Here is a 21,372-nt window from a genome sequence, read left to right on the forward strand (position 1 = left end):
GTATTAAGAGTGGGTGAGATGTGTGTGGAGGGGAAACTCCACAGTGATCTGCAGTAATCTCATTCTTCAGCCGGACTCCTGTGCATACACACTAACCAGCAGCTGCTTTTACTCCACTGTCCTCTCACCGGACTCCAGGTGGACCTTTCCACACCTTGCTGTGATCAGTGAAAATCTAACTATGTGCCAAAGAGCATCAGTTTTACAGGCTGTAATTTAGAATTATTTGTTACACCAAACTCCGTTTAGTTTTTGGCTGATTTTACACTTCCGTGCATTTGAACCAAGCCCCAGTGAGAAACGTGCTGTTAAACCTGCATGTTCTGCAGACACACGTGAGCTCCGTGGCTGTTTCCGTGTTTCTATGAGAACACGTGACCCGGTGTGTCAGCAGCAGGAAGTCTTCCCGCGGGCTGCGCTCGGTTTTCCCTCAGGAGCCGCTCTGTCTGGTTTCTGACGGCGTGACGTGTTCCTGACATGTTATCTAATCACGCGGACATGCGTGTGTGTGTGTTACGTCACGATGTACAGTATCGGTACAGCAGTGCATGCTGGGAAGCAGCAGACAGCAACACGAGAGGAAACAGCGGGCGTTTATCAATATGCGTACTTGCGTTCTCGTGTACTCGTGATACGTCATCAGTCGGAGACCAAGTACTGTTCCAATTCGAAGTACGCATCACACCGAGAACGCGAAAAAGTCCCGGATGTGTTCTCGATCCGCCCATTTTATCGAGCATGCATCGGTGTAGACTTGGGACAGCTATATATCCCAGAATGCATTTCGTCCAAAACTCAACAGCGGACTCCCGGCACATCGCCCCCCCCTCCCCCCCCTCCCCCGCTCGCGGACTTCTCACTACTCAGGTTAAAGAAACTCCAGCAGCTGTCTATAGTATTGAGTGTCCACTAGAATAGAAATAAAAGCGTTCTAACATCTCACCTGCTTGTTTTTATTAAGGTATGTACACGTATGTACATGTACACTATTTTTATTAATAGAGGTTTCAACACTGAGGTTAACAATGATATATAAGTCACTTAGATCACTTCTAAATGTTAATGTTTGGTTTATTTCAGTGTTTTATTTGTTCCTGAGTAAACTGGTTTGGCTGTGATTAAAGTTAAGCTTCATAACATGTTACTCACAGTTAAATTAAGAGGGGACGGCAGTAAAAACTCCGGACCTGTGACATCATCACGTACGCTGGTACAAATCATGAGTCCGTGCTCGGGTACTTGAGAATTGAGAAACAGCCCACGAGTCCGTGCTCGCGTTCTCGGCGGGTACGTACTCCCGTGCGTTCTCGGCGAGTACGTACTCACCGAGCACGCCAGTACGTACTCGCGTACTTGGGCATTGATAAACGGCCAGCAACTCCCGGTGGCAGCTTTACAAAATAAAAGCTTCAGCTAAAGAATTGAATGAATATTTTTTTCTGCTGGATTATAAATGAAAGAAGTTCATGAAATGTTTTCAAACATCGTTTTTTTAAGTTTACATTTAAAAACAGACCCAGCTCCAACAGTCGCCCTCTAACTGGATTAGAGGCAGAAATGGGCTTTTAAAAACAGCCTTTTTATTAAAAATGAAAATGGTTTTACTCTGCAAACATGCTTTTATTGATTAAAATCCTTCAATAATTGGTTTATTTTTTCTCGTAAATATTCCTTTAATTTGACATATTTACTGACAGTTTCATTATTCCCTAAATATTTTCTTTATACGTTTTTATTTTCAGTACATTTTTTCTTATTCTTTTATAACTGACTGCATTAAATTACAAAACTTTGTTAGAGTGCATAAATGAGTCCCTTTGTTACCTGAACACCTGGCTCAGCTGTGACTGATGGATGCTTTTATTACCTTCAAAAGTTGATGCTGTTCATCTGGACGTCACCTGGATGAGTGACGAAACGTTTCTCCCACAAAACGCTACGTCCAGATGAACAGAATCAACTTTTGGAGATTTACTTTCCTGGGTGATTGAGAACGCATCAAGACGATGCTTTTATTAGTTTAAAGATGAAGTTTCTGCTTCCTCTGTGTGAAACTGATGCTTCTGTAAATTCTATAAACTTCTTTATTTATCAGAGACAAACTTCATGTTTCACAGACCCAGTTTGTCCTGCAGGCAGAGGTTTATTTTCATGTCATGTGATTACAGACAAAAACACTTCAGGGCAGGTAACACATGTGCAGGTGAGAGAGCGACCCCTGGTGGACGTGTGAGAGAAGACAGGAAACGGTACAGGAGGAAGACGTCGTTCAGAGGAGAGGACTGCTGTAGAGAAACACCAACCACTCGGTCAGACGCAGCTCACCGCTGGGAGGCTTAGACACACACACACACACACACACACACACACACACACGCGTTCGTGTGAGACGCTGCAGCTGGAGCAAGAACACACGAGGTTAAATCAAAACCACTGAGATGAATCGTTGAGGCGGTCTTTGGGAGGTGGAGTAAAGTGGGACGCCTGTCACGGCCCACCTGTGCAGGGTAACCACAGCGACTCAAGCATTCTTTACTTCCCCTGACTCCAAGCCTCGCGTACTAACAAACCTGAAACTCGATAATTTCACCTAAAAACAAGAATAAAGCACAGACTGTGAAAACAGAGCTTCCTGTTACCTTCAGCCCAGATGTGTCCACATGTTGCCCGTCCCGCCGAACGGACAGCAGGCGCGCCCGCCCCGCGCGCGGGTATCCCTCCTCCACCTCCAGGTGACACACCAGCGATGCCGTCTTCAGGTAGACGAGGAGGCGCTGGGCGGGGCGCCAGTCAATAGCGAAGCTGAAAGACAGATGGTGATTAAACGCCGACGTGGGAAAGAGGCCCCGCCCACGTCAATTCAATAATTGGTCAGCGCTTCACCTGGACCGCAGGCTCTGGATCTCAGACAACAGCTCGGCCTGCCCAACATAACACCGCATCACCTCCAGCAGGGCGGCACTCAGCTCCACCCGTCGGCCCGTCAGGCTGTCCTCCGCGAGGCCCGCCGTCCCCTCGCTCACCTGAGGATCAGACACCTTCATCACGCTCCATTTGAAGTTCGGCTACACATACTCACTGATCGATTGATCTACAGTTTGTAAGACACGCCCCTCGCATCTGTGATATCCAATCAGTTTTAATGAGTATTGATTATTGATGGACTAACAGTTCTGAGTGTCGGAGGAAACCTGACATCACACACACCTGTGTCCTCACCTGCAGTCTGAAGCGGTCGTCATGGCTCCAGGTGACTGACAGCCTCAGCGGCTCCAGTTCATTGGACAACAAGTCAGAAGAGGGGTGTGGCCTGAGCTCCACACAAAGCTCTGATTGGTTGAAGGCGAGCAGGTTGATCTGCATGACGTCCTGCGTGGCGCTGACGTGCACCTGCAGCCTGCCAGGTGACAGGAAGTCAGGTTAGCGACCAATCACAAGGGCTTCAATAGAGTCATGTGACTTTGTGGCACTCACTCGTCTCTAAGTCGCTGCCACTCAATCAGGTGACCGAGCGTCACCTCTGACTCCGCCCTCAACTGGGCCAGCTGAAGGTCACATGACTGCAAAGCATTCTGGGCGTTCAGCAGAGACGACTCCAGCTGCTCACTATGCTGCCTCTGCAGGGAACAAGGAGACAAGGGCAGGAGGAGACAAGGAGAGGAGAGGATGAGGCGACAAAGAAAAGCAAGATTACCTGATGTTTCACCTCCTCGACTCTTAGTGACTGACTTTAACCTCTGTGTGTGTGTGTGTGTGTGGATACCATGTTTAGATGTCTTTCTGAGGACCAAAACTGGAATGTGACTATACTTGTGGAAGATTGAAGACATTTTGAGGCTCAAAATATGGTTTTAGTGTCAGAGTTACAGTTAGGCTATGGTAAAAAGGAAAAGCATTATGTCAATTAGATGCCCCCACTAAGATATGAAATCAAGTGTCTGTGTGTGTGTGTGTGTGTGAGCGTGACCTTGCTATGCAGATGCTGAGCCAGCTGTGTGAGTGTGTGTCGTCTGTCGTGGATCTGTTGGATTCTGTCCTGCAGAGATCTGAGCAGCGCCTCGGTCTCCTCCACCCCTGACCTGCTCTCCACCTTCAGGGCCTTCCACCTGCCCCGAGCCCCGCCCTCTGACACACACACACACAGTAAGTCACTTTCTTTGTGTTCTTTCCAGGTGAGACAGCACCACAGTGTGTGTGTGTGTGTGTGTACCTGGTTGGGGGGGGCAGGACTGTGCCATCAGTTGCTGGGCAGACTCCAGTCCTTCCAGCAGTGACATCATGGAGTCGAGGACAAACAGCTGACGCCACAGAACCTTCTGCATGCGACGGCGGTCCTGAACACACGTGACAGGACGATTTCAGGGAACTGTTTTGATCTGTCAGCTGATTGTAGTAAATACAACATAAAAGAGATGATGTCACACAGAAATTAGAGCCAACTTAAAATAAACAATAAAACAACATCATAGAAACATGAGGGTGACACACTGACGGGGCTCAGTGTTCAGGTCTGAGGAGGATTCATACCCAGGAGCACAGGTATACGAAACATATTCCATAAACAAACACTCACAGTGTGTGTGTGTGTGTGTGTTCTGTTAGCACTGTGGACTTTATTAAACACACCAAAACATCTGGATCCTGAGCATGAGGAAGAAGACTGACTGAAGCTCACTGAACCTCTGACACGCTCCAGACTGCTGCCTGTGAGTCATGTAACATGGCAGCCATTTTTAATGAGGACAGACAAAGCAAAGCCTTTCGCCAGCGTCCCTCCGTTATTGACGTTTCTCAGCCTCGTAGCTGGACTTCATGTATTTGTGGTGATTTTCATCAGACCCGAGTCTGTTTCTGCTGTCAGCCTGGAGCTGCTGAACAGATCTTCACCGTTTCTGAACAATGACAATAAACACCTCCTCTACTTTATTCTAACGTTGCAGGGATGGCTGTAGCACGGTGACGTGTTACACACACACACAGAGGGAACTGCTCAGTAACTGCGTGTGTGAGTATCAGCTGCGTGGTGTCTCTGGTATAAACACTGATTGAAGTCCGCTCTGACAGGCTGGCCTCACTCAGGTGAGAAACTTTAAAACTTGTGACTGAGCCAACTCAGGGCCTGCTCTCCATTTCATCTGACTTGTTTACGGTTTAACTATTCCCTAAGTGGGGGTCAGAGGTCAGGGTTTTGTGCGTTTCGCGAGGACTCTGATGTGTTGTGAGGTGTAGGCGGACTATTTTCTGCCACAGACCGTAAGGAAGAGCACCATCCGCGCCGCCTGGTCGCAGTCCGGCTCCGGTTCTCCGCGGGGCTCCAGCAGGGCCGGATCACAACGCCGAAGCACGCTGACAGCAAACAAACAAACAAACAAACAAACAAACAAACGTCAATACTGAACCCTCGGTGACGCAGACCGTTAGCTTCAGCTGCTAACAGCCGATAAACTTCAGATTTTCAATGTTTTATTTCATCACGCGAGGCAGAAAACCGTCGCGTGACCCACGGTTCACGTGTGAAAAGGTTTCTGGAGTGGAAACAAACATTTATTGATGAGATTGATCAGAAAATATGAAATATTTTCAGACTTACGCTCGCACCGCCGCCATCTCTGTTTTCAAATATCCGCGCTCCCACCCGGGAGCTGATTGGCTCTCTGACAGTGACGCTGCAGGCAGTTAAGCCAATCATCGTGTTGAAGACAGCGACACTCAGCGGTGAAATCTGAAAAGCACCCATGAAATAAAAAACTTTAAACATTAAAAACGTATTTTTTCAGGTTTAAATAATCCTGATGCAGAGGAGGAGCCACGTCAGGTCATTCAGGTAAAACATGGAGTCGAGTGAGGACAGAGTGTACAAACTGGTGTATTACATTTAAACTTTTACATTTTTACAAAAGGGTCAAGAGTCTTTAACTGAAAGAATTTAAAAAGAAATTTAAATGTGTTTTATGAATAGAGAAAATGATTGCTGTTTTTGAGATTCTTTAAAAATTTACTTGATATACATTTTATTTGATATTATAAACTCATAATATTCTGATTGAACGCTCGTGATTATGACAACATTTGATTTCGAGAACTTCATGTTAAAAGAGATCAAAATGAATCTCTGCCTTCTCCTTCTTCTTCTCTAACCCTCTGCATGTCCATGTCCTCTGAGGTCCTCTTCTTCTCCTGCCTGGCAGCTCCAGCTTCATCCTTCACCCTCCCTCCTCTGCACATGCTCAGACCATCTCAGCCCCTCTGAGATGGTCTGAACCCCCAATGGACTCATTTCCATCCTGCTTACTCCCAGTGAACATCTGAACATCAGATTTTTTTTTAAAAAAAAAGGGAAAAAAAGGAAAATTTACGGAAATAAAATAACAATAATCTTATAAATGCGCTCATTTGTCTTTATTAAAGGGAAATGGGTTTAAACTTGTAATTGTGTAATAAGAATGCCAGAATGCCGTTATTTGGCGCAGTGAGCATGCGCAGGTGCAGCAGCAGGTCACGTGTTCTTGTAGAGAAAAATAAAGAAATCTCTGCAGAGCTGAGGCTAACGGCGGAGTAACGGTCCTCACGGCGGAGACTCCGGGAGTGAGAAAGCAGCCAGCGAACCGAGAAAAGCATGAGCTAGGCCACAGAGAGGCAGTGACGCTCACAGGTACCGTTTATTCACCTCACCTGTCCGAATGTGCGCAAAGCTAACGCGCATGCTAACGCTGAGCTAGCAGATTGGGCTCGCGATGGAGCTAACTCCGCATACTGATCAGCCTCTGCGGGGGGAGGATTGCACGGATAGATGTTGGTCACTGTGCAAACAGCTGGAGGGGAGCGCGGTGAGGAGGATGGACCGTTAGCCCAGCATCCTAGAGAGACAAGGCCGGTTAGTCCGGAGCCAACCCCCCCGCCACCGGACCCGGGCTGGTGGGGTCCAGTGGAGGCAGAGTTGAGAAGCTGTTCAATAGTTCAGGTTTGACCAACAGAAAACTGGTTTAAGCCACCAGGTGAATCCAGACTGCACCGTCAGGGTTCAGGCCTCCATCACAGGAGCAGCCGCTCACCTCTGACACTATGGCTTCGTTCACACTGCAGGCGAAAGCGCATCAAATCCAACTTTTTTGACCCTATGCGACCCATATCCGATCATGCTATGACAGGGTGAACGGCACAAGTCCGATCTGGGTCACTTTGGTATGTGGTACTGAATCCGATATATATCTGATGTTTTAGAAAGCGACTGCTGTTTGATGGTCATGTCGCATTAAATCCATCTTTTACGTCACTGACACAAGACAGACGCCAATTATCAGCGCTGAAGAAGACATCGTGAACGCTTCCTGGCCATCCAGTGAAACTGTTGGGAAGACAACGTTGGAGAAACGTGAACATTTTATTTGTACTGTATAATCTGCAGATTCTGAGAAAAATCTGCAACTATCCTTTGAAGCACCGCTCCTCTCTAAAAACAGCGATAAGGATAATTATTAGACCATATGTAAATAACACAATAACTTTATAACTTAAAGCAAAATTGGGAAACGTAAAGTCCGAAACAGTCAAACAATCCTGTTTGCTCTGGGTCTAAACAGAGCGCGTCGTGTGTGACGTCTTCTTTTGCGCATGCGGGCCGCTTTGAGGGTTCACACTAGAGCGCGTTTGCTGTCACATTTTATTTGTAGTGTGAACAAGCAGACAAAAAAATCGGATTTGATCATTAAGAGCTGCAGTGTGAACGTAGCCAAAGAAGAACAGCATCATCAGGAAGGTAATGATCGGATTGTGTGTCTGTGTTTCAGGTGATCAGGTGTGTGTTGTATCAGCTGCAGGATGCCCATCCCTCCTCCACCTCCTCCTCCACCTGGGGGACCCCCGCCTCCCCCCACCTTCAGCCAGGTGAGCTTTCTCTCATTCATAACCTGTGAGCCCGAGAAGACTCGCAGCATGTCACAGTCTGGTTATTTAACTCCACTTCCATCTCTCAAAAGGCCAATACCAGCCCCCCGAAGCTGAGCAAGGAGGAGGCCAAAGGTCGTGGCGCTCTGCTGTCGGACATCTGCAAAGGCGCCAAGCTGAAGAAGGTGGCGGTGGTAAACGACCGCAGCGCCCCGCTGCTCGACAGTAAGACTCAGACACCAAAGAGCCAAACAACCCCCACAGAGCACCCATACATTCGCTTATACCAGTACCTACACCAGCAGCAGAGCCTGCCCAAACAGCAGGGGGCGCCGTCTGAGGAGCAGAAGAAGACGGTCGGAGATAAGAGCCCCACGCTGTCGCTGGAGAGTAAGAACGCCATCTTCTCTGGTACTGGAGTCAGCGTGCAGGAGGCCGAGCGTAGCCTGAAACAGCCGCCGTGTTTCCTGTCCACCGAGGGAGAGGGGCAGACGGGGCCAGACCCGCTGAGGTCAGCTGACCTGATGGTCAGCAGATCAGCTGAAGGTTTACCCCCCGAAGGGGTCCTCGGGGTGCTAAGCTCAGCTACGGAGCGCTTCCTTTAGATTCCTGCGTCTGAAATCAGCTGATCGCTCATAACCATGTGACCAGCAGACGCAGTCAGATCAGAGCTGACCTAAACTTGCCTGCACAGCGGAGCACGCCTCACACTCATCCTGATGAATAACTAAACCTGTGGGGGGCACGGGGTCCTGATACGGCCCCGGTCACGAGCTCACGCTTCAGCCTCTGATGTATGTAAACATGGCGTGGGCCACGCGTGTGTGACTTGTTAGTGCTAGCACTTTAGTTCAGAACCTGCGCATTAAAACCACAGACTCCTGTTCTGGGATCTGTTTTCCAAAGTTACCAAAATAAAGTTTAAACATGTTTCAGGACAAACACTCAGCAGAGTTTAAAAAGGAAGTGAGCGCAGGCAGGTAACACGCAGGTAATTCATCGAACCTGCTTGTGTTTCTGCTGCTGGCCAGCAGGAGCAGCCGCTTGGCCGCACAGACGGCGTTTAAATGTGACCCGGGTCCTTCGGGCTGATATGCGGTCACCCCTGAAGATCCAGCCTGTGCAGGAAACCCCGTTCCTCCTGGAGCTGTCACACACTGGTCCAGAAACATTCTCGTCGTCAGTGTGACGTCACAGCGAGGACGCAGGTGATTAATCTGACCTGGTATCAGTGTTGGGATTGGAGAGAGTGTCAGAGCTTCGACTCTTCTTCTGCGTACCCTCGGTGGCGGCGAGGTGTGAACAGCTTCAGCTGTACAGGCAGAGACGGCCGTCAGCAGCCTCTGACGCACGCTCGGTCAGTTTGTAGAAGCAGGCTGAAACAGACGTCACTGCATGAGCTGAAAGACTGGAGGAGCGATCGCTCTGCTGCTGCTCCTCCGTCTGTAGACGGCTCGTCGTCTGTTTGACGGGCGGCTCTGAAAGTGGCCGTGACTCCTCTGCCTGTCATCAGGCTCACAGTTGACCTCCACACACACACGCCGTGTCCCCTCCGGCTCTGACTTCCTGTTTGTTTCTGTTCCACCTTTTCCTGTTTCTCCTCATCTGATCCGTTCTGTCTGTGTCGGCTTCACCCTGAACCTCCGTCATGTCTCTGCTCTAACTTCTCTTCCTTTCTCCGCCGAGTTCAGACTTCAGGTTAAAGTTGCACCATGGCGGTGGCGTGCGGGCTCGGTGGGCAGGTGACGGAGCGGCTGTTGAAACAGATGCTGCAGCTTCCTGCACAGCTGCTGATGACCTGATGATGCTTTCTGCTTTGCTGTGTGTGTTCCTGCTCTGTAAATGTCTGCCGTCCACGCCACCCACAGTTTCATCCCAAACCATCGACGCACTTGCGACCGCACGTACGCGACACGGCTGAGCGCTCACCTGTCGGTGGAGCTGATGTCCTGGCCTGATGCTGGTTTGCAGAACAGGAATGTTTACAAGCAGATTGAAAGCCGCGCTCGCCGTTTCCTGCATAGACTCTGTCGGGCGACTGAAAGCCGCCCTATCACACACCGATCAGCAGGATCATTGTCGTTGTTATTTATGTAGCACATTTAACTCCAACAGCAACGTTGACCAAAGTGCTGAACAGAAATACCAAATAACTCTCATAGTGTATTAAAAAGGCAGTGAATACCATAGATTGACAGTCGGAGCCTGTCTGATGTGTGGGGGGAGATTATTCCACAGTTAAGGCGCCACGACCACAAACGTTCGATCGCCTCTGTGAACCAGCCTCGAACTGGGTACGGCTAAAAGCAAAAGATCCTTTGATCTAAGAGATCCAGAGGGTGCATAAGGCTGCAAGAGGTCCGATAAACACCCAGGAGCCTGTCCGTTCAGGGCTTTGTAAGTCTACAGTACAATTTTAAAATTAATTCTGACGTGAACAGGGAGCCAGTGAAGACGGCGAGCATCGGGGAAATATGTTCACGTCTTTTAGTTTGTGTCAGAAGACGAGCTGCAGCATTCTGGACCGACTGCAGTCTTACAAGGCAGGTCCGACTAACTGCAACATATGAGGAGCTACAACTGTCCAGGTGGGATGTAATAAAAGCGTGAATCGCCTGTTCAAAGTTTTAAAAGATAAAAATGATCTCACCTTGGATAAAGGCCTCAGTTTGTAAAACAACTGAGCTAATTTGTTTTTTAAAGGTGAAATTATTTTCAAATATAACCACCAAATTTTTAACGTGCGACTTAATAAAAGGCTCAAGACTACAGGTGAGAGTTAAAGTGCTGGGATTGCTACGAAACGTTTAGGACGTTGGAGGCCATCCAGGCCTCAACTTCACCGAGACACTGATGAAGGCTTCTACTGGAGCAGAGCAGCTTCTCATCAGTCTGTGTGTCATCGGCGTATCAATGGAATCAAGTGTTATATTCATTATATGAAAGTTAGCTAGAGGCAGCATATAAATAGAGAGTAAATTGGCCCCAATATGGAACCCTGAGGAACACCACAAGTAAGGGGAACTGAAGAAGACGTGAAATAGCCAAAGCTCACAGAGAAAGTCCTGAACCACTATGAGGGAAAACCCTTGGACAGAGCTTTAAAACCAGACTGAAACCTCTCCAGAACATTTTTATAACAACAGCTGTGTGCAAAGAAATTTTGTCTCGACTGTAAAGTAGAAACCCAGAACGTGTCCACGGCGGGTGGATGTTTCAGGAGTGAAACTGAGAGCGTGCAGCGGGATCAGTTAGCTTTTAGCTCGTACGCAGACACGCCTTGCTAACCTGCAGCGGGACAAGTGGGCGGCAGACACCTCTGACCTTCCTCTACAGCATGAAGCCTGCCGAGGGCTGCACAGCTCGGTCATCCTGCTGCTTTCACTGCTGAAGGGTTGCTCTGCTTCCTGTACCCGTGTGCTCAGACCAGCTACAACTCAAGTTAGCATTTCCACTTCCTGTTTCCTCGCTTTGAAGTCAGTGGGCTTTCCTTTCAGTGTCTGAGAGGTTAACACTCAGGCCCCGCCCCTAACAATGCAAACTCTAGCTGTGTCCCAAAACGTCGGCTGCATCCTTCGGAGGACCCGGCCTTCGCGGTCTACGTGGGCCGGGTCCTTAGAAGACTGAGAAGGCCGGAAGTGCGAGGCTGTGAAATGGGACGGTCTAGCCTTCAGATTAGCGTCACCGCTGTCTCGGTGGAGTTTAATAAACTCGGCCGTCTGCTCCTTGCTATCTAAAATATAACAGGACACTGGCGTAAATTCTCGACCGTCTCACACTTCTGTTTAATCAGTTTTCTGTTTAACGTTTATTCAGCTGTGTGAAAATCCCGGAGGAACCCACCCGATGGATTAATAAAGTTTTATTTAATCTAACAATCTAATAACTTTGATCTCAGCCAAACCGATTTACTCCGGAACAAATAAAACACCGAAAAAAGGCAAACAATAACATATTTAAGTTATCCGAGTGACTTATATATCATGTTTAACCTGAGTAGCGAAAGAGCGGGGATCTAAAAACGATGAAGCCGGGAGTCTGCTGCTCTCGCCGGCTGGAGTGACCATTGAACCCCCCGGCTTGCTATCGAGCTGGTGGGTAACAGACGTCTCCGAAAACGTCGGCACATTTTTGCAGATATGTGATGTCTTGATAAACCAAGCAGATATTTGTAATTTACACAGCTACTTTCTCGCCTGAAAATATGTTAAAAGTTTATTTTGTGACCCAGAAAGATTAATAAGACTAATTTTAAAACTTAGTAGCGGCCGCCATTGTTGGCAGCTGAAATTTGGCTGGGCCGCGCTATGAATTCTGGGATATGGTGGGCCACGAAGGACACACCCGACCCATCCTTCAAATTCGGGGAAATGAAGGACGCATTTGTCGGCCGCATTTGAAGGAGTCGACGAATTGGGACAGCCTTCGTCGCCTGGCTGTGACGTAATCGGCCTTCAAATGTGGCCTCCGGAGGATGCAGCCGACGTTTTGGGACACAGCTTGTGACTCACTGCTGCCTCTACTGGACGGTAGAGGAACTGCAGGATTGGAGGTGAATTAATTGTTCTAACATCGCCTCGTTAACCCACTGGCTTCATGAGTATGGAAAAGGGGCGGTGCTAACTTTAGAAGCAGAATGGGCCTTCAGGTAAAGGTGAAATAAACAGACATTTTATCTCACGGGTGGGCGTGGCCACACTTCAGACCAACTTTACATCTACTTCCTGTAGCAAATCCCAGACTGATTATTCCATGTTTTCAGTCGTCATGACGTCTGGTCTGATGGTGGTGATGTGACTCCTTCCTCTTTCGCCCTACCTGACGGATAAAATGTCTCCAGTTTGTTCCTGACTGATGCAGCCCTGATGATGTCACTGTGATGTAATAGGTTATAATCGATGTGTTTTCGACTGTTTGTTGTGCTGGCGATGATGTCATCGGAGCTGCGTGGGAGCGTAAAACACTTAAACTTAAAGTCTCACTTCATCTCACCTCATCTCACCTGTGGCAGTCTCTTGACCTCACCTGCATCCAACCTTGCACACTAATCCATCCCATCGTCACGTCAGTGTCGTAGCTGTGGTGTCGGTGTAAAGCAGTGATGTCACACCCTCAGGAGACGGAGCCCTCACTCATCTGTCCGATGGTTGTGGTTCTCAGAGCCGAAAGGAGGTGGAGCAGCAGCTGCAGGAGCCAATGGGAGCGGAGCAGGCAGTCCATCTGGTTCTGCTGCACCAATCGGAGGCCTGTTCACAGGCGGAGTTCCCAAACTGAGGCCAGTCGGAGGTGAGAGGTCATTTGCTACTTTGTCACTTTGTATTTTTTCAATTTCAGATCGTTTTTATTTGTTTTCATATTTTTTTTTGTGTTTGTTTTATAAAAAATCTTCTCTTAAATTTTTAAAATTTTAATGATATTTTTTATTTTTATTGTTTATTTTTATTTTTATTTACAAATAAAAACAAACGGGTGTTAATAAAGTTTTAGATGTTTGTAAACTTACCTTGCCATATTTTCCATAGATGGCGCCGTCGGTCGCTCTCCCTCCACTCGGGCTGCTGCGCCCCGCCCTCCCAGCCATCGCCATGATGATGCAGAGAGCCCCTCCCCTCAGGCATCATCACCCATGGAGACATCTCGCACGCCGCGTCCTTCCCTCCCCAACCTGTCTTCATCCCCTTCCCCCTCCTCCCCCTCCTCTACAGCCTCATCCCCCTCCACCGGCATGAAGCACTCTTCCTCTGCCCCTCCTCCACCCCCTCCCTTATGTCGCAGAGGTAACGCCCCCTCCCCTCCCACCTCCGCTTACAACAGAGAGAAGCCCCTTCCCCCCACCCCCAACAACACCCCTCCACTGCCCTCCAAACCCCCACCATCTCCTAGCAACAGCAGGCGCCCTCCTACCTCGGGAGGAAACCCCGTGTCCTCCTCCTCTCTGGCCCCGCCCCCTCCACCATACCGCATCACTAACGGCCCAGCTGGTGGCGGTGGAGAGGCAGCACCCGAGCTGCCACAGCGCCACAACTCACTCAGCAACAAGAGGCCCGCCCCCTCACCAGGGGGCCACACCCCTTCCAGAGGCCCTGCCCCTCCACCTCCTCCAGCTTCACCTACACCCTCCCAGCAGGGTGCCAACAGGCCACCGCCCCCTGTTAGAGAGCCGCCAGGTAGAGGAGCAGGTGAGAGGTGATGTCATTAAGTTACACAGGCAGTAAGACATAGTGCTCCGGGTGCATTATGGGAAATTTAAGAGCAAATGTTCATTTTATTTTCATGAACGCTTTAACAAATATTTTAATAAAAAAAATTTTATTGAAAATAATAATTTTTGCGTTCTGTAGCCATTCCTGCAGTTTAACTAATTGGTGTGTGTTATCTGGCTTCATGGACAGATAGAGCTGGGTGTCATCTGCATAGCAGTGTAAATGTATGCTATGTCTTCTAATGATGCTGCCTAAGGGAAGCATGTATAATGTAAACAGAATTGGTCCTAGCACTGAACCCTGTGGAACTCCATAATTAACCTCAGTGTGTGAAGAGGACTCTCCATTTACATGAACATATTAGAGTCTATTAGATAGATATGATACAAACCACTGCAGTGCAGTACCTGTAATACCTACAGCATGTTCTAATCACTCTAACAGGATATTATGGTCGACAGTATCGAACGCTGCACTGAGGTCTAGCAGGACAAGCACAGAGATGAGTCCACTGTCAGAGGCCATAAGAAGATCATTTGTAACCTTCACTAAAGCTGTTTCTGTGCTGTGATGAGCTCTGAAACCTGACTGAAACTCTTCAAATAAGCCATTCCTCTGCAGATGATCTGTTAGCTGTTTGACAACTACTCTTTCAAGGATTTTTGATATGAAAGGAAGGTTGGAGATTGGCCTATAATTAGCTAAGACAGCTGGGTCTAGAGATGCTTTTTATTTTTTTATTTCTCCAGGCTAAATGATGATCCTCTAAATTTGTGACACGCCATTTCCTCTCCAGCTTACGAGTTATCTGCTTTAGGCTACGTGTTTGAGAATTATACCACGGAGTCAGGTACTTCTGATTTGAGGCCTTAGTTTTCACAGGAGCTACAGTATCCAGAGTCGTACGTAGTGAGGAGGTAAAATTATTAACAAGATAATCGACTTCTGTTGGAGTAGCGTTCAGATAGCTGCTCTGCTCTGTGTTGGTACAGGGCATTGAAGATGATAACAGTGGGTGGATTATATTCTTAAACTTAGTTACAGCGCTTTCAGAAAGACATCTACTGTGATAAAGTCTACTCTCCACTGCTGTGTAATCAATCATTGTAAATGTAAATGTTATCAGGAAATGATCAGACAGCAGAGGGTTTTCAGGAAACACTGTTAAATGTTCAGTTTCTATGCCATACAGTGGCTTGCAAAAGTATTCGGCCCCCTGGAACTTTTCCACATTTTGTCACATTACAGCCACAAACATGAATCAATTTTATTGGAATTCCACGTGAAAGACCAATACAAAGTGGTGTACACGTGAGAAGTGGAACGAAAATCATACATGATTCCAAACATTTTTTACAAATAAATAACTACAAAGTGGGGTGTGCGTAATTATTCAGCCCCCTGAGTCAATACTTTGTAGAACCACCTTTTGCTGCAATTACAGCTGCCAGTCTTTTAGGGTATGTCTCTACCAGCTTTGCACATCTAGAGACTGAAATCCTTTTGCCCATTCTCCTTTGCAAAACAGCTCCAGCTCAGTCAGATTAGATGGACAGCGTTTGTGAACGGCAGTTTTCAGATCTTGCCACAGATTCTCGATTGGAGTTAGATCTGGACTTTGACTGGGCCATTCTAACACGTGGATATGTTTTGTTTTAAACCATTCCATTGTGGCCCTGGCTTTATGTTTAGGGTCGTTGTCCTGCTGGAAGGTGAACCTCCGCCCCAGTCTCAAGTCTTTTGCAGACTCCAAGAGGTTTTCTTCCAAGATTGCCCTGTATTTGGCTCCATCCATCTTCCCATCAACTCTGACCAGCTTCCCTGTCCCTGCTGAAGAGAAGCACCCCCAGAGCATGATGCTGCCACCACCATATTTGACAGTGGGGATGGTGTGTTCAGAGTGATGTGCAGTGTTAGTTTTCCACCACACATAGCGTTTTGCATTTTGGCCAAAAAGTTCCATTTTGGTCTCATCTGACCAGAGCACCTTCTTCCACATGTTTGCTGTGTCCCCCACATGGCTTGTGGCAAACTGCAAACGGGACTTCTTATGGTTTTCTGTTAACAATGGCTTTCTTCTTGCCACTCTTCCATAAAGGCCAACTTTGTGCAGTGCACGACTAATAGTTGTCCTATGGACAGATTCCCCCACCTGAGCTGTAGATCTCTGCAGCTCGTCCAGAGTCACCATGGACCTCTTGGCTGCATTTCTGATCAGCGCTCTCCTTGTTCGGCCTGTGAGTTTAGGTGGACGGCCTTGTCTTGGTAGGTTTACAGTTGTGCCATACTCCTTCCATTTCTGAATGATCGCTTGAACAGTGCTCCGTGGGATGTTCAAGGCTTGGGAAATCTTTTTGTAGCCTAAGCCTGCTTTAAATTTCTCAATAACTTTATCCCTGACCTGTCCGGTGTCTAAATCCAATCGAGAATCTGTGGCAAGATCTGAAAACTGCTGTTCACAAACGCTGTCCATCTAATCTGACTGAGCTGGAGCTGTTTTGCAAAGAAGAATGGGCAAGGATTTCAGTCTGTAGATGTGCAAAGCTGGTAGAGACATACCCTAAAAGACTGGCAGCTGGAATTGCAGCAAAAGGTGGTTCTACAAAGTATTGACTCAGGGGGCTGAATAATTACGCACACCCCACTTTGCAGTTATTTATTTGTAAAAAATGTTTGGAATCATGTATGATTTTCGTTCCACTTCTCACGTGTAGACCACTTTGTATTGGTCTTTCATGTGGAATTCCAATAAAATTGATTCATGTTTGTGGCTGTAATGTGACAAAATGTGGAAAAGTTCCAGGGGGCCGAATACTTTTGCAAGCCACTGTATGTTAAAACAAGATCTAGAGTGTGATTAAAGTGGTGGGTGGGTTCTTTTACATTTTGACAGAAGCCAATTGAGTCTAATAACAGATTAAATGCCATGTTGAGGCTGTCATTTTTAGCATCTACATGGATGTTAAAATCACCCACAATAATTATTTTATCTGAGCTGAGCACTAAATCAGATAAAAAGTCTGAGAAATCAGAGAGAAACTCTGTGTAAGGCCCAGGTGGACGATAGATGATAACAAGTAAGACTGGTTTCTGAGTTTTACAGCTGGGGAGGACGAGGCTAAGCATCAGGCTTTCAAATGAATTAAAAGTCTGTCTGGGTCTTTGGTTGATTAATAGGCTGGTGTGAAAAATTGCTGCCACACCGCCCCCTCGGCCTGTGCTTCGAGGTTTCTGGTAGTTAGAATGACTCGGGGGTGTTGATTCATTTAAACTAACATAATCATCCTGCTGCAACCAGGTTTCTGTAAGGCAGAGGAAATCGATTTGTTGGTCAATTACTAAGTCATGTACTACACCGTTCAGCTGCTTTACTTAGTAAAAGTCTGCTTGCTCGCTCCGGCTGTGAGCTCCTCGCTGATGTGTAATTACAACAGTGAGTGCGTGACGAAGTGGGTGTGTCTGCTCTTCAGTCATGGAGCAGGTAGACCGGCTCTGACCGAAGAGCCTCTGGTTGAAGGCGACGCTGTGGCTCTACTGTGATCTGAGCACACGAGCTGTGGACACTCAGGGTTTAAATTAGATGCAGAGACGGGTTTAAGGTGGAAATACTGGAATAAAAGAAGTGATTCTGAGGTTTTCACCCTCAGGGGAGTTCAAATCATGTTCAACGTCATCTCTGGACGTCACGTGATGGAATTTATTTAATCGTACTTGTTCTGAAAATATTCAGATTACCTTTGGTTTCGTTTTTTTCTTTTAAAACTTATTATGAAATTGTTGTAACTTCATAAAAATTTTAACAAATTATTTTTGATTGTTACACAGTTTTCAGAAGTACAGTAACCTGTGTCGATCTCTCCTCAGCTCCTCCGGTTCCGGTCCAGACGTCCTTGAGGGCTGGTGGCAGAGAAGCCCCGCCTCCCCCTCCTTACAGGACACATGGTAGCCCCTCCCTCTCTTCCGATCCCCCGACCCGAGGAAAACCTCCTCCCCCGCCCACCCGCACCCCGGCCGCTCCTCCCCCGCCTCCCCCTCCTCTCCGAAACGGGCACTCCTCCTCCGTCCCTCGCTCGTTTGCGGGTGAGTCCGTCTCCAGCAGGCGGTCGATGAAGCTGCTGCTGATTCTCTCTGTGATGATCTGATTAGATCTGAGTTCGTCTCCTCGCTGCTGTGTCGTCCTCCTGTCTCTCCCCTCTTCTCCTTTTATTTGTAAAGCTTGCCGTGTAAACGCACACGCAGCTGTTTGTATCACACTCTGAGCTGTTTCCTGACTCTGTGTCGTCCTCCTGCAGATGATTTTGAGTCCAAGTACTCGTTCCATCCTCTGGACGACTTCCCTCCTCCGGACGAGTACAGACACTTCACCAAGATCTACCCGAGCAAGGCCAACAGAGGTACGACCTCGTGCACGTCTTTGTTTTCATTCGTCCGTTTTTTCACGAAAATAACACAGAACAGGAAGTGACGTTAGGACGACGAGTTCTGCTGAAACAGAAAGAGGTTCAGTGGATCCGTCACATTTTATTATTCATTCATTTATTTATTTATTTATTATTATTGTTATGATTATTACAAACAAAGAATCCGAGCAGACACAGAGGGAGCGCAGAAGTTTAACAAACATGTTTTTGTTTGTTTCAGTGATGCGAGGAGCTCCTCCCCTTCCTCCGGTCGGGAGGTGAACCAGGAAGATCACACACCTGGACCACACACACACACAGAGACACACACACAGAGACACACACACACACACACACACAGAGACACACAGAGACACACACACACAGAGACACACACACACACACACACAGAGAGAGACACACACACACACAGAGAGACACACACACACAGAGAGACACACAGACACACACAGAGACACACACAGAGACACACACAGACACACACACACAGAGACACAGACACACACACACAGAGACACAGACAGACACACACACAGAGACACAGACAGACACACACACAGAGACACACACAGACAGACACACACAGAGACACAGACACACATACAGAGACACAGACACACACACAGAGACACACACACACACACACAGAGACACACACACACACACACAGAGACACACACACACAGAGACACAGAGACACACACAGAGACACACACACAGAGACACAGACACACACACAGAGACACAGACAGACACACACAGAGACACAGACAGACACACACAGAGGCACACACGCACAGACACAGAGACACACACACACAGAGGCACATACACACACACACAGAGGCACACAGACACAGAGACACACACACAGAGACACACACACACACACAGAGGCACACAGAGACACACACACAGAGACACACACACACACACAGAGGCACACAGACACACACACAGAGACACACACACACACACCTTACATCCATCATCCTGTCTGAAGTCTGCGGCGTTCCGGCTTCGTCATCCTCGCCTTCTCCATCGCTGCCTCATCTACGCTCACAGCTGATTGGCTGAGAGAGGTCTGACAGAGGGACAGACTGACGAGTCGCAGAGAGATGGCGGGAGGAAGCACTGAGGAGCCTGATTTAAAGGGCCAGTACATCCGTGCACGAGTCCTCTGAGATAAATGTGAAGCTCGGGAGGCGCTGAGCCTCCTCTCTGCACCGTTTTCATGTTTTTAGTTTTGCACCGGCACTTTTTGTTTTCACAGACGTCTGCACAGACGCAGGACACAAGAACAAAGTCACTCAGTGACTGAGCTTAAAGGAGCCGCTCGGCGTTTTAGGAAACCTTCTACAAGGAGCTGATTGACAGGAGACTCGTCGTGTCCCCGAGACGATGACGAAACATTGAGTCGCTCCTTTAACGAGGCAGGCTTCAACTCATGTTTCCTGTAGGAAGCTGGATCGGGACCTGAACTGAACTCACTTCCTGTGTGAGTAGACACGATGGCAGCGTAACTGCTTCGTCATCGTCACCTGCCGTGGTGATGTCATTGACCTCTTACCGAGACTGGAGCTGGTCCGTGAGCGGGCGGGTCTTTAAGTGCCAAGTGGGAGTAACTCATCTGGGATCAGCTGACTCCTGCTGCAGGTCATCAGCAGGTTATACCATGTTGGTGGACTGTGTGGGGGGTGATGGAACAAACCATCACAGACAGACTGGAAGTCTCCCACCTGCAGCGAGGACTTCCTCCCTTTTTTCTTCCCTCTAACTACAGACTAAACCTGGTGCATGTTGTCTTTATCTGAGCTGTGTGTGCGTGAGAGAGAGAGCACATCATTTCTTTTTTTAACATGCAGTGTTAAATAATTACCCATGATGCAGAGCGCGCAGGTGTGAGTTGACACTCGCTCTGATTTCAGGAGCTGAATCTTGAGTTTTGTTTGAGGTTCAAATCAGGAAGCTGACGATGTAAAATAATCTGAGAGCGACGAAGTCGAGAAGTCCTGATGAAGAGTCACACGAGTAATGATGATACTAATGAAAGTTCTTGGAATAATTTGTCAGTAGAAATGCTTTAATGGTTAACGTGATAAAACATTTAATTTAAAAAAGCTCTGAAAATAATTTTGACTTAATGCTCGAGTTGATTAAAATAATAAAATGACATTCAGAGAAAATGAGGACATTTCTGGAAATGAAGTCAGATTGATTACGTTTCTTTGATAAAGCTGAAAAAGAGAAACTGTAACGTGTAAAATCAGGATGTTTTTATTTACCTCGTTTTCTCTAACGTGTCCGTGTCACACTCATGTTTCCAGTTTCTTGTGACTGTTTCAATATTTTTGAACGTACGTTCATGTTTGATGACTCGTTTTGTTTTTCACATGAAGCCTTCTTCCCGTCGCGTCCTGAATCCTGGTCACGTGACCCATGAGCGATTTGAGACTGAATCTGATGTGGTGCTCAGGTTTGAGGTGTTTGCGGTCAGAGCAGATTTCGACTCTTCTTTTCTGGACCTTCGCTTGCGGTCCTGCAGCAGCAGAGTGCGGCTCAGTCTGCACGCTTCGTTCCATTTTATAGCAAACTGTCTGATTTTGTGTTCTTTGATGATGCATTTTGAACTGCAGCAGAGCCTCCTGCCCCATGCCTGGTCTGTTCTGCCTTACACACAGTTAGACTCTGTAAAAAACTACTAAAAGCTGTAACAAAGCAACCCGTGTGCTGCAGGGTGGCGGTAGTGACGGTAACCATAGTGACGATAGTGTCGGGCTGTCCTGCAGCTCTACTGAGGCTGAAGCTTCAGTCCCAGTTTAACAGCATGCTCCTCTGCTCTCAATAAACTCCTCAGCGACTCT

The 21,372-nt window shown here is 47.7% G+C and overlaps 2 protein-coding genes across 6 annotated transcripts; one reads left to right on the forward strand and one right to left on the reverse strand.

Annotated features, from left to right (window-relative positions):
* Positions 1-2,136: 2,136 nt before the first annotated feature.
* si:dkey-225f5.4 (uncharacterized) lies at positions 2,137-13,106 on the reverse strand. Of its 2 annotated transcripts, none has more exons than XM_063472593.1 (10): positions 12,910-13,106; positions 5,591-5,722; positions 5,253-5,346; positions 4,211-4,334; positions 3,968-4,125; positions 3,475-3,617; positions 3,220-3,397; positions 2,884-3,023; positions 2,640-2,802; positions 2,137-2,335 (listed from the first exon to the last, which is right to left on the reverse strand). In XM_063472593.1, exons 2-10 carry the CDS (start codon positions 5,605-5,607, stop codon positions 2,270-2,272), a joined length of 1,083 nt encoding a protein of 360 aa, XP_063328663.1. In that variant the 5' UTR covers positions 5,608-5,722; positions 12,910-13,106; the 3' UTR covers positions 2,137-2,269. The 2 variants fall into 2 exon arrangements, with proteins under 2 accessions (XP_063328663.1, XP_063328661.1); XM_063472591.1 differs by having other exon boundaries at positions 3,208-3,397.
* wipf2b (WAS/WASL interacting protein family, member 2b) lies at positions 6,485-21,369 on the forward strand. Of its 4 annotated transcripts, XM_063472590.1 has the most exons (9): positions 6,485-6,652; positions 7,788-7,884; positions 7,977-8,274; positions 12,810-12,839; positions 13,045-13,170; positions 13,407-14,063; positions 17,952-18,167; positions 18,380-18,481; positions 18,729-21,369. In XM_063472590.1, exons 2-9 carry the CDS (start codon positions 7,819-7,821, stop codon positions 18,767-18,769), a joined length of 1,536 nt encoding a protein of 511 aa, XP_063328660.1. In that variant the 5' UTR covers positions 6,485-6,652; positions 7,788-7,818; the 3' UTR covers positions 18,770-21,369. The 4 variants fall into 4 exon arrangements, with proteins under 4 accessions (XP_063328660.1, XP_063328657.1, XP_063328658.1 ...); XM_063472587.1 differs by lacking the exon at positions 12,810-12,839; XM_063472588.1 differs by lacking the exon at positions 12,810-12,839 and having other exon boundaries at positions 17,952-18,029.
* The last annotated feature ends 3 nt before the right edge of the window (positions 21,370-21,372 follow it).

This window comes from Pelmatolapia mariae, linkage group LG4, assembly GCF_036321145.2.
Source record: "Pelmatolapia mariae isolate MD_Pm_ZW linkage group LG4, Pm_UMD_F_2, whole genome shotgun sequence".
Taxonomy (NCBI): domain Eukaryota; kingdom Metazoa; phylum Chordata; class Actinopteri; order Cichliformes; family Cichlidae; genus Pelmatolapia; species Pelmatolapia mariae.